This window comes from Lupinus angustifolius, unplaced genomic scaffold (genome assembly GCF_001865875.1).
Source record: "Lupinus angustifolius cultivar Tanjil unplaced genomic scaffold, LupAngTanjil_v1.0 Scaffold_75_79, whole genome shotgun sequence".
Lineage (NCBI taxonomy): Eukaryota > Viridiplantae > Streptophyta > Magnoliopsida > Fabales > Fabaceae > Lupinus > Lupinus angustifolius.
In genome coordinates this window covers 338,189-350,218 of record NW_017723663.1, presented here as the reverse complement: position 1 = coordinate 350,218, position 12,030 = coordinate 338,189, and the positions used below count along the sequence as shown (strand labels likewise).

The window sequence follows — 12,030 nt, the reverse complement described above, 5'->3', positions numbered from 1 at the left end:
TTTGTTTTATTATAGCCGGGGGGGGGGTCCATACGCACTAAGCTGAACCTCAAAGACACTGCACAATCATATAAGTGAAAGAAATTGCCACTAATGGGGTGCAAACAAGTGTTTGGTGTTAAAGATACAATTGATGTTGCTATTACTCTACAATCATCTTAGTACCTGAAAATCGGTGCATAATTAAGGAACCCAGATTATCCTATTCGACTATATTTCAACAATGAATGCTGGGTTGGAATTTATATTAACAGTTTAAGCCAGAAACTAGATTCTAAACCTCCAAACATCATCTTACATTGGATAATAATGTATGAAACAACAATGAGAATCAAAATTGTAAAGAGAAAAAAACATACCGGCCTATGTGCAGCTTATCATCATGCATGTTTCTCTTTCCTGCTAGATCCATAAGACCATAACCAAGCAGATTTTATATCCCTCGTGGACTTAATCAACTCATACGAAAAGTAAAACAGAACTTGAAAGTAAAAGACATATACCTGAACATGAATCATGTGACAAATTTTTCATTTCATCCACTGAAGCATCATCACAAAAATGAAGGCCAATCAGAAGACTATAATCCATTATTCCCTCTGCTTCAAGGAATTCACAATCTCTATCAAGTTGACTGAGCATGAACCAGTACAAACATTAACCCTTAGAATAGCACTAGAAATGTTGAAAGTGAGAGCATTAAAATTATGTACCATTTAAGCTCTTGAAACCAAGACTGTTCCAAGCGAAAGACAAAATTAAGATCAAGGTCTTTGAGTGTAGTAGTCTCATCAATCTCCTTCTGGGGTTTATCTGTTGTACGACCGTGAGAAGAACCTTTGAGGTCAAACCTCTTATGAATCCGATACTCTGAACAGAACACATTGCCCATTACAATGAATCGCGTCTGTTTATACATATGAATTTTCATTACACTGTGACAACACATTAGGATATGGTAAATCAATTTACTACTGAAAAAGTAAAGTTTGAAATCATACCTTTTGACCTCCAACAGGTTTCACACAATGAACACCAAGGAACGCTGTTACTAAAGAGTTCTTGTACCGAAAAACATGTTGGTAGTAACTTGGAAGCATCCTGATGAGAACCTGACATGGTCAGCAACTAATTATTATTGGGGGGGAAAGCCTGATAGTGATACCAAAGCTAAAAAAAGGGATGACCCAGTGCAAGAGGCTCCCATGTTGTGATACCATAGCTGAAAGTGAAATTTCACCTTACTGAACATAATGTGTATATTTTTTCTTCAAAATGAATGCATTCCAACAACTAACCTTGACTTCAGACTTCTTCACAGTCTTGATAATAAAGCGATCGTCTTGAGTGAGGTAAAACAAACTTCCACTTTTGCCAGGAGATGACATCTCTCTAAGTGAGCCACTTGCAGAAATAGCAAGTATGTAATCGGAAGGATCTATGGCGAATAATTCCCTTAGATGTCTAAACACACAATCCAACCAACAAAAACAAGTAACCACCAAGATATAGACATAATTAGTACAGCATACACAACTAAGTCTTTCTTAACTTGGATGCAAATAATTAAAAAGAAAAAGAAAAATAGTATAGAATGGTTAATACCTGAACACCATAGGACAATAGTCCTTCCACCTGAAATCCACTGAGTGATGAGGAGGTGTAGACTTGGACCCTTCCAGTGGGAATCTTGTCCAGAACTTCTCCTTGGGATCAAAATCACCTGGCCTAAGCTCTCTCATAGTCAAAGCATGCTTCCGAACAGTGTATCTAAAATGAAAACCACCCCAACAAACAGTTCTTCAAAAGATCAAATAACAAAACCTGGTAATGATATGTGTAGCTGAAACTGAAGCTAACAAATAACAATACCTGATACCCAATTGAAAACTAAGCATCAAACCATAGTTCTTATGACCCTTACATACAATTTGACCAGGCTTCTTAACCTCAGCATCATCAACAGACCAAGATAGACTACAACTTTGTCCAACATTCTCAGACTCACACACACCACTACCACCATCCTTATAAAACATAGAAGCCTCAACATTATCCACAATGTCACAAGTAATATCCCCAGCTTCACCATCAAGTTCCCAAATACAAATCTTTGGAAAACTCACACCTTTACAACCACCATCCAAAGAAGATTTATTCTTAGTCAAAGCCATTACAATCTCATCATCATTATTTTCCTCTTCATTCATAAACTCCATACCCCAATTCCCATCACACCAAGTAAAAACACCTTTCCCTTTAGGAACCCCATTTTCCCAAAACCCTTCATATCTATTCCCATTACCCCAAACCAAAACCCCTTTTCCAAAAATCCCACCTTTCTTCCATTCCCCAACATACTCATTCCCATTCTTCCACACATATTTTCCTTCACCTTCTTGCAAGTTCCACCTCCACCACCCTTCATAAACATCACCATTAGCATACCTCTTTTCCCCAAACCCATGTTTCCGATCCTCAACGAAGGACCCACGGTAAGTGTCGCCGTATACGCCGGTGAAAACACCGTACCCATCAACCCGACCCAACTTGAATTCACCCTCGTAGGTTGCTCCGGTGGGCCATGAGAATTTTCCCTTGCCACATGGCTTCCCTTTCTTCCATTCTCCTTCGTACATGCACCCATCAGACCATACATATTTTCCGGCGCCGTGAGGGGTGTTTCCGGAGAGAGTTCCGGTGTATATGTCGCCGTTGGAGGAGGAGGAGGAAGAGGGAGTGACGCGGCGAGAGGGAGGTTTGAGATGCTGTTGGGATTTTTTCTTCTTGGGTAAGTTGTTGTGAATATCTTGGTGGGAGAGAGTGATGAATGTCTCTTGCATTTTCTTTATAGTTTATATTATTACTGGAGGTTTTTGTTCAGCGGCGGCGGATGGTGGCCGGAGAATGAAGAGACGGCGGCGGCATTAGTAGAGAGAGTGTTTTTATTTTATTTGATAGCTTCACTTTAGTTTGAGACTTTATTATGTTCCTATTCCAACTCTATTTTATTTTAGTATTAGTACTACACTTCTTTTTGGTGTTGCCTACAACCACATTATTATATCTACCCAAAAAACTACTGAATCCATCATATTTTGTATTTCTATAATCTAAACATTTTAACTAATACTTTAATTCATTCCATATTATCCATTCTTTTATCAGCATGCCAACACAATTATAATTAATACATATATATATATATGAATTTAATATATATATTTTAAAATTTTCTACATAATTAGTACAATATCTACCATTTAGACATATTATTTTGATTTGATATTCAATTATAATTAATACTAACACATGAATAATGTACAATGATGGCATGTAGAAAGAAACTCATATCTTAAAGTGTTTTTACATATTTATCAAACTCTTTATTATTCTATTTAATTCCCAAGCTCTTCAAAGTATGTCTTGATAGTGAATACTAGACACTAGTCACACATATTTGCATAGAGATCTCAATTCCTTGTATACTATAACCTGTTTGCTCTCATTATAAAAACAAACTAATTAGGAAATAGCTTTTTGCCTTCATTCCACTGTATCTATGTCACCATGACCATTCCTAACAATCCATTTACTTTAACTTCTTAACTCTATTTTTTTAATAAGTATTATATAGAGGCAAGAAATAGACAAAGATAGTGGGTATCACGCATAATAATCCGACCCATCAGTGCATACTATGTTATGTTTGTTATTTGGTTGAATATGATGATGACGTGATGAGATGTTACACAAAACATTTATAATTCTCAACCAAAAAAAGGAAATTAATAGATAAAGATTGAAGAGGGCACATATATTATAGAGTAATAGATCACATGTCTCAAACAGTGTTCCACTTAAAATTATTATCTTTTGCTTTTAATTTTTTTGTTTTATTCGTATGTCAATATATGATTAACTTGGAACGGAAAATTGAATATAATTAGGGACACATGATCATCATTCATATTACATTGGGGTTAGGAAAAGGCAACAATGACATTATATACTCAAAAGAAAGTGAGAGAAATAAATGACAAACTGTGTCTAGTCACAATTCACAAACCCATGATGGTGACTCTCAACAACGTTTCTACTATTACTCCACTCCACGTTCTACACAAAATCCTTTCAAGTTTCAATCATCTTCAAACAAAAGGAATAAAAGCCTGTGGAACCATGTATCCATGTCACAATCAGGAATATCTCTAGTTACATAAATTGGTCAACAACAAATTATGATAGAGTTTATTTAAATAATGCAACTTCAGTATTGGGAATCTGGGACTTTGGTTAAGTGGATTGCATTCACATAAAGCATATACTGTAGATAATTGTCCACCGAAAATAATAATAATTAGAAAAACCACATCATGAAAATACTCATAGGTCCATATTTTGGGCTAAAGATTTATGGGCCACACGGTACCCTCAAAAGACAACAAAAGAATCCAAATCATCAACCAACCAAATACCTCAATATTTCATTTTAATTTAACATAAGGTTTAAATACATATACTTTTCTAGACTTCAGTTGTAACTAGTGACAATGCTTTTGGGTTACACTGTTAAAGTTTTTTGGTTTTCTTTCTAAATTAAACATAAACATGTCCTAAATTGTTAAGTGAGTGATTTAAAATAAACAAAAAATTCCAATAAAATAATAAAGTAAAATACAATCATTGTATTAACCTTTACATAACAAATCATTAGCCAAACCAAGCATCTTACACCGATTTGGATTGGTGGAAGACAACTACCCTACAAGGGTCCTACGTTTCAAACTATGATCAAAATCTCACTACAAAAATCCAAGACAGATAATTTACATAGCTCATCAGAATAAACATTAAAAAATTATACATATACAATGGGTTCTCCTTTCCCATAGAACTAAAATGTATGATTAGCTCCATCACAGTAAAAATACCATGACATTGATACTGCTAATGTATATATTCATGATCAACTCCATCAAAAACCCAACTATGATTTGAGCATATGGGATTGAGAAGGGTACTTTACCAATAACTACCACTATATATTATGTTCATTTTTGTCACTTTGTGTACTCTAATCTACCTACCCTATACACTCATGTCAAGTAATGATTATAGCATATGCATATGATATGGCTATGATAAAGGGGATAGACAAGTATCCTAGGAAAATGGTTTAAGAATTTAGGGTGTTGTGCTAGAATTAGCAAAAATGTCATGGCAAGTTTCCCATTTCTCCTTTTCCCTAGCCTCCCAATATCCACCAACATAAGAGTATGTATGACTTTCTTTGTCCATAGCAAACCACCTTGGCTTCCAACCCATCTCTTGCATCTTCCTTGCCTGGAAATTATAGTGACTTTTGTTAATAGACAAGAACAAATTAAACCAACAAAATGCATTTCATTACATGCTCCAATTGATAGAGCGAAACATTATCATAGTTTGATTTAGTTTGAATTTATCTTAAAATGTATCCTATCATTCAATAAACGTTAGCATTATAGGAAAATGATTTAAGATTTAGAGATCAATGTTTTGTCAATTGACATAATTTATTATAGAACGTTATGATATCGTTCAATCCATGTAGCGAATCTTACAGGATTTGTTGTTGTTCTTGTTTTTGTTTATAGACATTAGCATTATGGCAACTTTATTTTCTGACTGATAATGAGTCCAATAATCATTCATTAAGCTGCAAGAGTAGTACCTGCCGTTGTTTTTGTTCCAAACGCAACTTCTCAGCATTGGCCTTTTCATACTCTCCATTCTCCAAATACCTTTGATCTGGTCTTAGCCTTGAATCTGTTGGTGGCAACTTCTCCTGCTTTTCAATACAAATTCAATAACCATAACCATTGAGGACTTTTTCATTAGTCATATAGTATAGGATTTTGCAAAAGCAGAAAGCTATGAATTATGTTGTTACCCTTAATCCAGGTGTGATTTCATTAAGTGTGGTTGCAAATTGTGTGAAGTTATATCTTGTCTGATACTCTGATGGATTGCTCTTCTTCCAGAGTTGATGTTCTTTTGATGACACATTGGACCCTTTTCCTTTCCCAGAACTTTCAACAATTCCATAATTCAAGCTCTCATCCCATTTCCCATGCAGTGTTGCCACAGTTCTACCTTTGTTATCTTCCACTACCCCTTGAACCTGCAGCAGAACTCAAGTTACATGTTATATTAATATGTTATATGTCTATGGACTAAGAAACTGAAAAAAAAATGATGGAACTTGGTCAATCAGAAAATAAATTTTATATCTCTAATAATAAAATTTGCATATTTTTTGTAATGACATATGTGATGCAAATCATGTATAGATCACATCTCTCAATAGATTCTTTGAACTCAAACAACCACCAGATGGAAAAGGCAGTACTATTGCTACTATAAAAAGTAGTGGAAATAGAGAGCATTACAAGCAATTAAGCATGTTGTTAGTAAATACATTAAATGGTTTAAGCAGTTCAATGAAGTGAACAACAGTATACATAAATCCAACACATAATTCACATTTAATCCATTGTGATTTAAATGGAACAAAAAAAACTGAAGAATGTGGAGATTAAAGGGCACCTTGTGTGGAGTTTTCTCAATGATTGACTGCTCCTTGAATTTTATTTTACAAGAATACTCACCATTCCCCTCTATCCTCATAGTACCATAATGGTCACAGTAGAGTTTTCCTAAAATAAGGTTGTAAATTGCTGTTGTTACCTGATGTAAAAATATTAAATAGTATTAAGCAGATTATATTTTGGAAGAGGTTGATAAGTAGCACCAATATCAAACAAAACATACCTTACTCCACTGAAAGACTTCTCCATCATCAAACTTCAAGGTTAGTACGCCAACAGGATCAACTTGAATTGAACGACCCCAAAATTTACTTTTTAAATTGCTATCACCCCAAAATTTCCAACCTCTTCCTTCACAATGACATGCTACAATCATTGGGTGATGACTGACCTATCTCAAGGTGAGTAATGTAAGAATTTTATTCCAAACCACCAAAATTTGCACAAGAGGAAAACAAATATGCATATAGGCTTATTGAACATCGAAATGATCGGAGTCACATATATATGCACAAATTAAGCCCCCCTCCCAAAATTTACCTTCTCTTTACCCTGAGTACATGTAATCTCCATAAATGAATTTATGTTGCATTTGTCTTCAACAGCATATGATACATACATATAGATAACTACAATGAAGTTTAGCTTGCAGAATTTACAGTACCTTCTCTGATATAAAGCGAAGGCCCTTGTCTGGATAATCTGCCTCATATGTCTCACCCAACAATGGATTGAATGGTTTGCAACTCCTACCATGAGTACAAGCATAACCTGAGACTGCAAATGCAGCCACATGTAGCATCCTCATAAGACTGTTACCCTGCACATAAATTATGTTATTGGTACAAGTAGTTCCTGATACAGCAATTGCGTAGTGATTTATGCTAATAGTTATCGATATAATGTGAAAAGGAACTAACCATTTTACCCCATGCATATGCTTGGTCTAGAAGGTAGGAATACTCCAAATCTTCAAAACATTTCTGCAATGAGGAGAGGGGCTCATTGAAAGTAACCGGAAGACAAACTTTTGTGAGATCCTTCCCAATGTTATCCTTTATTATTGACCAGAGACTGATTCCTGCCTCTTTCTCAACAGGATCAGGCAACTTCTTTCGTCGCCTCACATGAGGATAGTTTGATTCAACACATTCAATGAGCCACTCTTCATATTTACCATTACTACTAGTCTCCTCATTTTCAGAATCAAGACTGGATCCCTGGCTGTGAGATTCACTGCTTCTATCAGAACTTATTGAAAGAGTATCAAAGAATTCATCACGCCCGTCTTCATGAGAATCACTAGCACTTCCTTCTGTGATATGCAACAGTAGTGAAAATTATTTAAAATGTGTTACATGAATTCTACAAAGAAAAATAGCTTCACAACAATAGAATACTGATAAAGAAGTTTAGTTGACTTAAATAGTATCTATTTCATTAACAAAATGATGAGTTATGAACTTATTGCTATAAAAATGAAAGTGAAATACCTATATGTAATTCGAACTTGACTAAATTGCCATATTTCCAAGAAGATCGTAGCAACATTGTAAACCGAGGTTCAAAATATGAGAATCAATGTTCAAAATGGCAATTTAGGCAAGCTCACACTACAACAACAATCAAGCCTTAATCTCACTAAGTGGCCTGCTAGATATACCAAATGATGTCATAATGTCCTATTATAATTGACAAATGTGTTGATATTCCACTTTGATTTTTATGTTAGCTACAATTTCCACATACCACTAAGATTTTCATGTGCAGAAAGATAGGAAACCACATCATCCTTTGAATGTTGCCTTTGGCTTTCAATGAGTGCATTCTCCAAGTCAACCTTATCTGTCTAAAAATTAAAAATAGTACAATTGCTTCAGCCTTGAAGTGAATTCATTACTAAATTAGAAAAAATAATTTCACCAAAAAAACTAAATTGTACATTGATAGATAACAGTGCGATGGGGAATTGTGTTATCCTTACACCTCAATTACTACATTTGTCAATAGACCTACTACTTCAAAAATATAGAGACTAATTTAAGTTTTCTTTAAAATGCATAGATTTAAGGAGTGAAAATTTATTGTATGCCATGGGCTATAATACTATTTGGTGAATCACAGGGGAGCTCAAAAGTAGGAAAGATATCCATGATATGAGATTCATTCAAAACCTTAAGAAAAGGAGTTTATATGCTTCAGACTTATTATTCACTCACTACTTCAAAACTCATTTGGAATAGCATGTGCTTCCCATGAAGAAACAAACAACTAGAACTTGCTTCTAATGTAATGCATGTGTCCATTATAAGCAGCATCTTACTGTGTCCATGAATGCAATGGTGCAGAAGCAAAAAAGGACGACCAATGCACGAGACTCCCACCTAGTGGGGTCTGGTGATGGTAGGTGTACGCAGTATTACCATCGGAAGCGAATAGGCAATTTCCGGGCAATGGATTAGAAGCAGATGAAAAAAAATTGAAGCTCAATATGATCAACTTATACTAAGCTAATCCAAACATATAATAAGCTGGGTGATTATTTAGTTACCTCTAAATGGTGCAATGTATCCATTAGAAGGAAGTTGTTGTGGTTGATGACCCGGGACAACTCGCCTTTCATGATGTCCTCACTTTCCTTAATAATTGACTCATTAACACCCTCTTTTAATAGCAACTGTCTCAATCTATCAGTTGAAATCACCACTGACTCCTCAGGAACATTGGACAAACGAGGAAACATGTCCTTAACAGCCAACATGGCCTCCACCCATGTTTCCCTGTCTTCCTTGCACTCTGCCCTCAAATACAGCCTCTTTTTCATCCCCGTGTACACGCAAAACCTCCTCTCATCTGATTTGCTCTCTTCTACTGAACAAACCTGCATCCATGAAAATGATATTTATTCATATTTGGATCCAATTGTACTATGACCAAAATATACTAAAATAGATTAGATAAATCTTTTTATTTCAGATGTGCTCATTTATGAGGCTTAAGAAGTCGCGTGTAGAACTTGATGATTCAAAGATAGATAACTTATATATTAATGTCTAAACGTTTTGGGTGGTGTAAATATCTCCCAAAAATATACTAACTTGATACATGGTTCTCTTAACTACGGATGCCATAAGTTACTCTCTCAAATCCTGGTATGTTAGAGGTACATCAGAATGATTTCTATAGCTCTCTGCATAGCCATTTCTAGTATTATTTCTTTTTCTTGTAAGTTTGAATCAACTTTTGTTTCAGCATAGCAGAAATATTCATTTGTTGTAACTCATACGTGTAAAAATGAGTGTACATTACCAATTATTCTTATTTTCTTTTGTTTAAGCATAAAAATCCAATTCCTTCCTTTAAGAGAACTAATTTGCAAAAGAATTATGAATTGGTACGATAGAAACAATTCACTATTCTCTACCAAAATGGGAGAATGTGTAACACTCTAATTATCCCATTCATAGTTGTTGCTAAATAATTATCCCATAAGTTAACAAAAATCATAATTTCTTATTCTTAGACCACAAAATGTGAAGTGCAGTGTCATATTGAAAAGATGAAAATGAAGCATAGGTTAAAGTAGAAATGAACAAATATAATAACACAGAATGTGAAATGGAGAAAGACCATGAGGTGGAGTTGGATGAGGGGTTTAGGGTGACCATGATGAACGGTGGAGATGTGGCGGAAGGATTGTTTGCCGATAATCTTAGAATGGGTTTGAATATGAGGGCCATGAACCTTGTAATAAGAGAGGACACCGTGGTGAAGGGTGAACCAACGAGGACGCCAGCCTCGGCCGTAGTTGACCCATTTATAGAGGACGCCGCAGATTCCGTTACCGACGACGGCGTTTAGTTTGAAGTCCCGGTGGGAGAAGGGGGCTGAAACGGTGCGTTGGACGAGGCGAGAGAGGGAGGGAGAGGAGGTGGAAGAACGGTGGTTGAAGCTGTGATGGGATCGAAAGGGCGTGGTGGAAGTGGCCATGTGAAGATGAATGTGGTTCGGGAGAGAAAGAAGAAAGAAGAAAGAAGGGTAGAAGAAAGGAATGGATTGGATGATAAGTGTTGGATAATTGGGTACGTTGGTTTTGTATGGTAAGCGTTGTTGACTCCCAACCATGCACTACCCTCTCTCTTTCATTTTCCTTTTCTTTTTCTTCTCCTTTCATATCAAAGAATCTCTCCACAACCAAAACTCAAACTTAACTTCAGTTTTGGGCAAGAGAAAATAAATATGCCCCATTTCAACTCACCAATGCAAATGTTACGCAAATTTAATTTCTCGGTGAAATTTGACTGAAATATTATAATTTTAATGTACCTTTAAAATTATGTGTATTTTTAAAAACTCAGCAACTGAGTTTTCAACTCTTGTTATTTTTTTAATAATTTCATGTTAAAAACGGTACTGCAAAATGGAGAGTTTTATAACTTGTAGTTTTCTTTTCAATTTCATTCCTCCCAAACATATATAATAGGATTTGAGTTTTTTATTTTATTTCAAATAGAGTTGACAAAGATTATTAAAAAAAAGTTAGTGTCTATTTAAATGTCAATTGGTTTACTTTCTTATTGGACATGTTACAGTGGTAGAATGGACTAAAGTAGTTGAATGAGCACTCTCATCACAACTTCTTTTTTTGTAAAATTGTATATAATAAAATATAAGATAAAATTAGAAATAAATAATATAATTAATAAAAAATAAAATCTTACCATTTCAATAGATCATGTAAGAAAGTATGAATCAGTTGACATGTGATTGACATTGATTTTCTTTACTTATCTTTCTCAACTCTTCTTTAAGTCCAAAAACTCCAATCTTATTATATGTTTAAGAGGAATAAAAATTAAAAAGAAAAGTACAAGAATTATAAAACTCCATTGGAGGGAAAACATAAAAAAAAATGGAAAACTCCATTTGCAATTCCAATTTTAACATTAAATTATTAAAAAAAAATAACAAAATTGGAAACTCATTTCCATGTGACGAGTTTGTTATAATATACAGGAGCCGAATTATGTTTGCAGCAGAAAAAAAACAAGAAATTCGACAATTTATTTGCCGAATTTTTAAAAAGTACATTAGTTTGGTAAATAATTTTAAATGTGAACACTGTATTATTTTAGTCAAATTGCATCAAAAAAGTAAATTTTACCGCAAATGTTATTGTTTGGGGAACTGTCTCAGTCCAATTACTTTTTACCAACAAATAAAAATAATACTTTATTTTAATTTTATTTTATAAAAATAAAATATTAAATCCATGTGTTTAAGTATAAATAGTGCACGACATGATTAGAAACACCAAGTTAGAACAGGTGATCCTCATCCATTATTTGAGCTTTTAAAAATTAAAGTATAGTATTAGTGGCTTATATCTTGATATAAGAAAACAATATTTAATTATAATTATAATTTATAATTAAAA

General features: G+C 34.4%; 2 protein-coding genes across 4 annotated transcripts in view; both read right to left on the bottom strand.

Annotated features, from left to right (window-relative positions):
• Positions 1–3,007, bottom strand: part of LOC109339423 (phosphatidylinositol 4-phosphate 5-kinase 2-like) — a 5,119-nt gene extending 2,112 nt beyond the window's left edge. Inside the window, exons 1-7 of one of the 2 annotated variants that reach the window (XM_019576859.1) lie at positions 1,873–3,007; positions 1,606–1,770; positions 1,299–1,464; positions 1,002–1,112; positions 714–907; positions 504–634; positions 360–402 (exon numbers count right to left, since the gene is read on the bottom strand). In XM_019576859.1, coding sequence (XP_019432404.1) covers positions 360–402; positions 504–634; positions 714–907; positions 1,002–1,112; positions 1,299–1,464; positions 1,606–1,770; positions 1,873–2,843 — 1,781 coding nt within the window. In that variant the 5' untranslated portion in view covers positions 2,844–3,007. The remainder of the gene's footprint in view (positions 1–359; positions 403–503; positions 635–713; positions 908–1,001; positions 1,113–1,298; positions 1,465–1,605; positions 1,771–1,872) is intronic. The other variant, XM_019576860.1, reaches the window with a different exon arrangement.
• Positions 3,008–4,705: 1,698 nt separating this feature from the next.
• LOC109339418 (oxysterol-binding protein-related protein 1B-like) lies at positions 4,706–10,768 on the bottom strand. Of its 2 annotated transcripts, none has more exons than XM_019576855.1 (10): positions 10,224–10,768; positions 9,145–9,474; positions 8,343–8,442; positions 7,514–7,908; positions 7,258–7,413; positions 6,817–6,984; positions 6,592–6,732; positions 5,936–6,166; positions 5,717–5,833; positions 4,706–5,346 (listed from the first exon to the last, which is right to left on the bottom strand). In XM_019576855.1, the coding sequence occupies exons 1-10, from the start codon at positions 10,716–10,718 to the stop codon at positions 5,188–5,190; spliced, it is 2,292 nt and encodes a 763-aa protein (XP_019432400.1). In that variant the 5' UTR covers positions 10,719–10,768; the 3' UTR covers positions 4,706–5,187. The 2 variants fall into 2 exon arrangements, with proteins under 2 accessions (XP_019432400.1, XP_019432401.1); XM_019576856.1 differs by having other exon boundaries at positions 5,717–5,830; positions 10,224–10,766.
• Between the last annotated feature and the right edge of the window lie 1,262 nt (positions 10,769–12,030).

Coding starts and splice junctions, on each gene's coding strand:
- LOC109339418 (XM_019576855.1), bottom strand. CDS start 10,718: ATGGTTGGGAGTCAACAACGCTTACCATACAAAACCAACGTACCCAAT. Junction 6,167..6,591: donor TTGAGAAAACTCCACACAAG/GTGCCCTTTAAT, acceptor GTTCTGCTGCAG/GTTCAAGGGGTAGTGGAAGA. Junction 5,834..5,935: donor AAATCACACCTGGATTAAGG/GTAACAACATAA, acceptor TGTATTGAAAAG/CAGGAGAAGTTGCCACCAAC.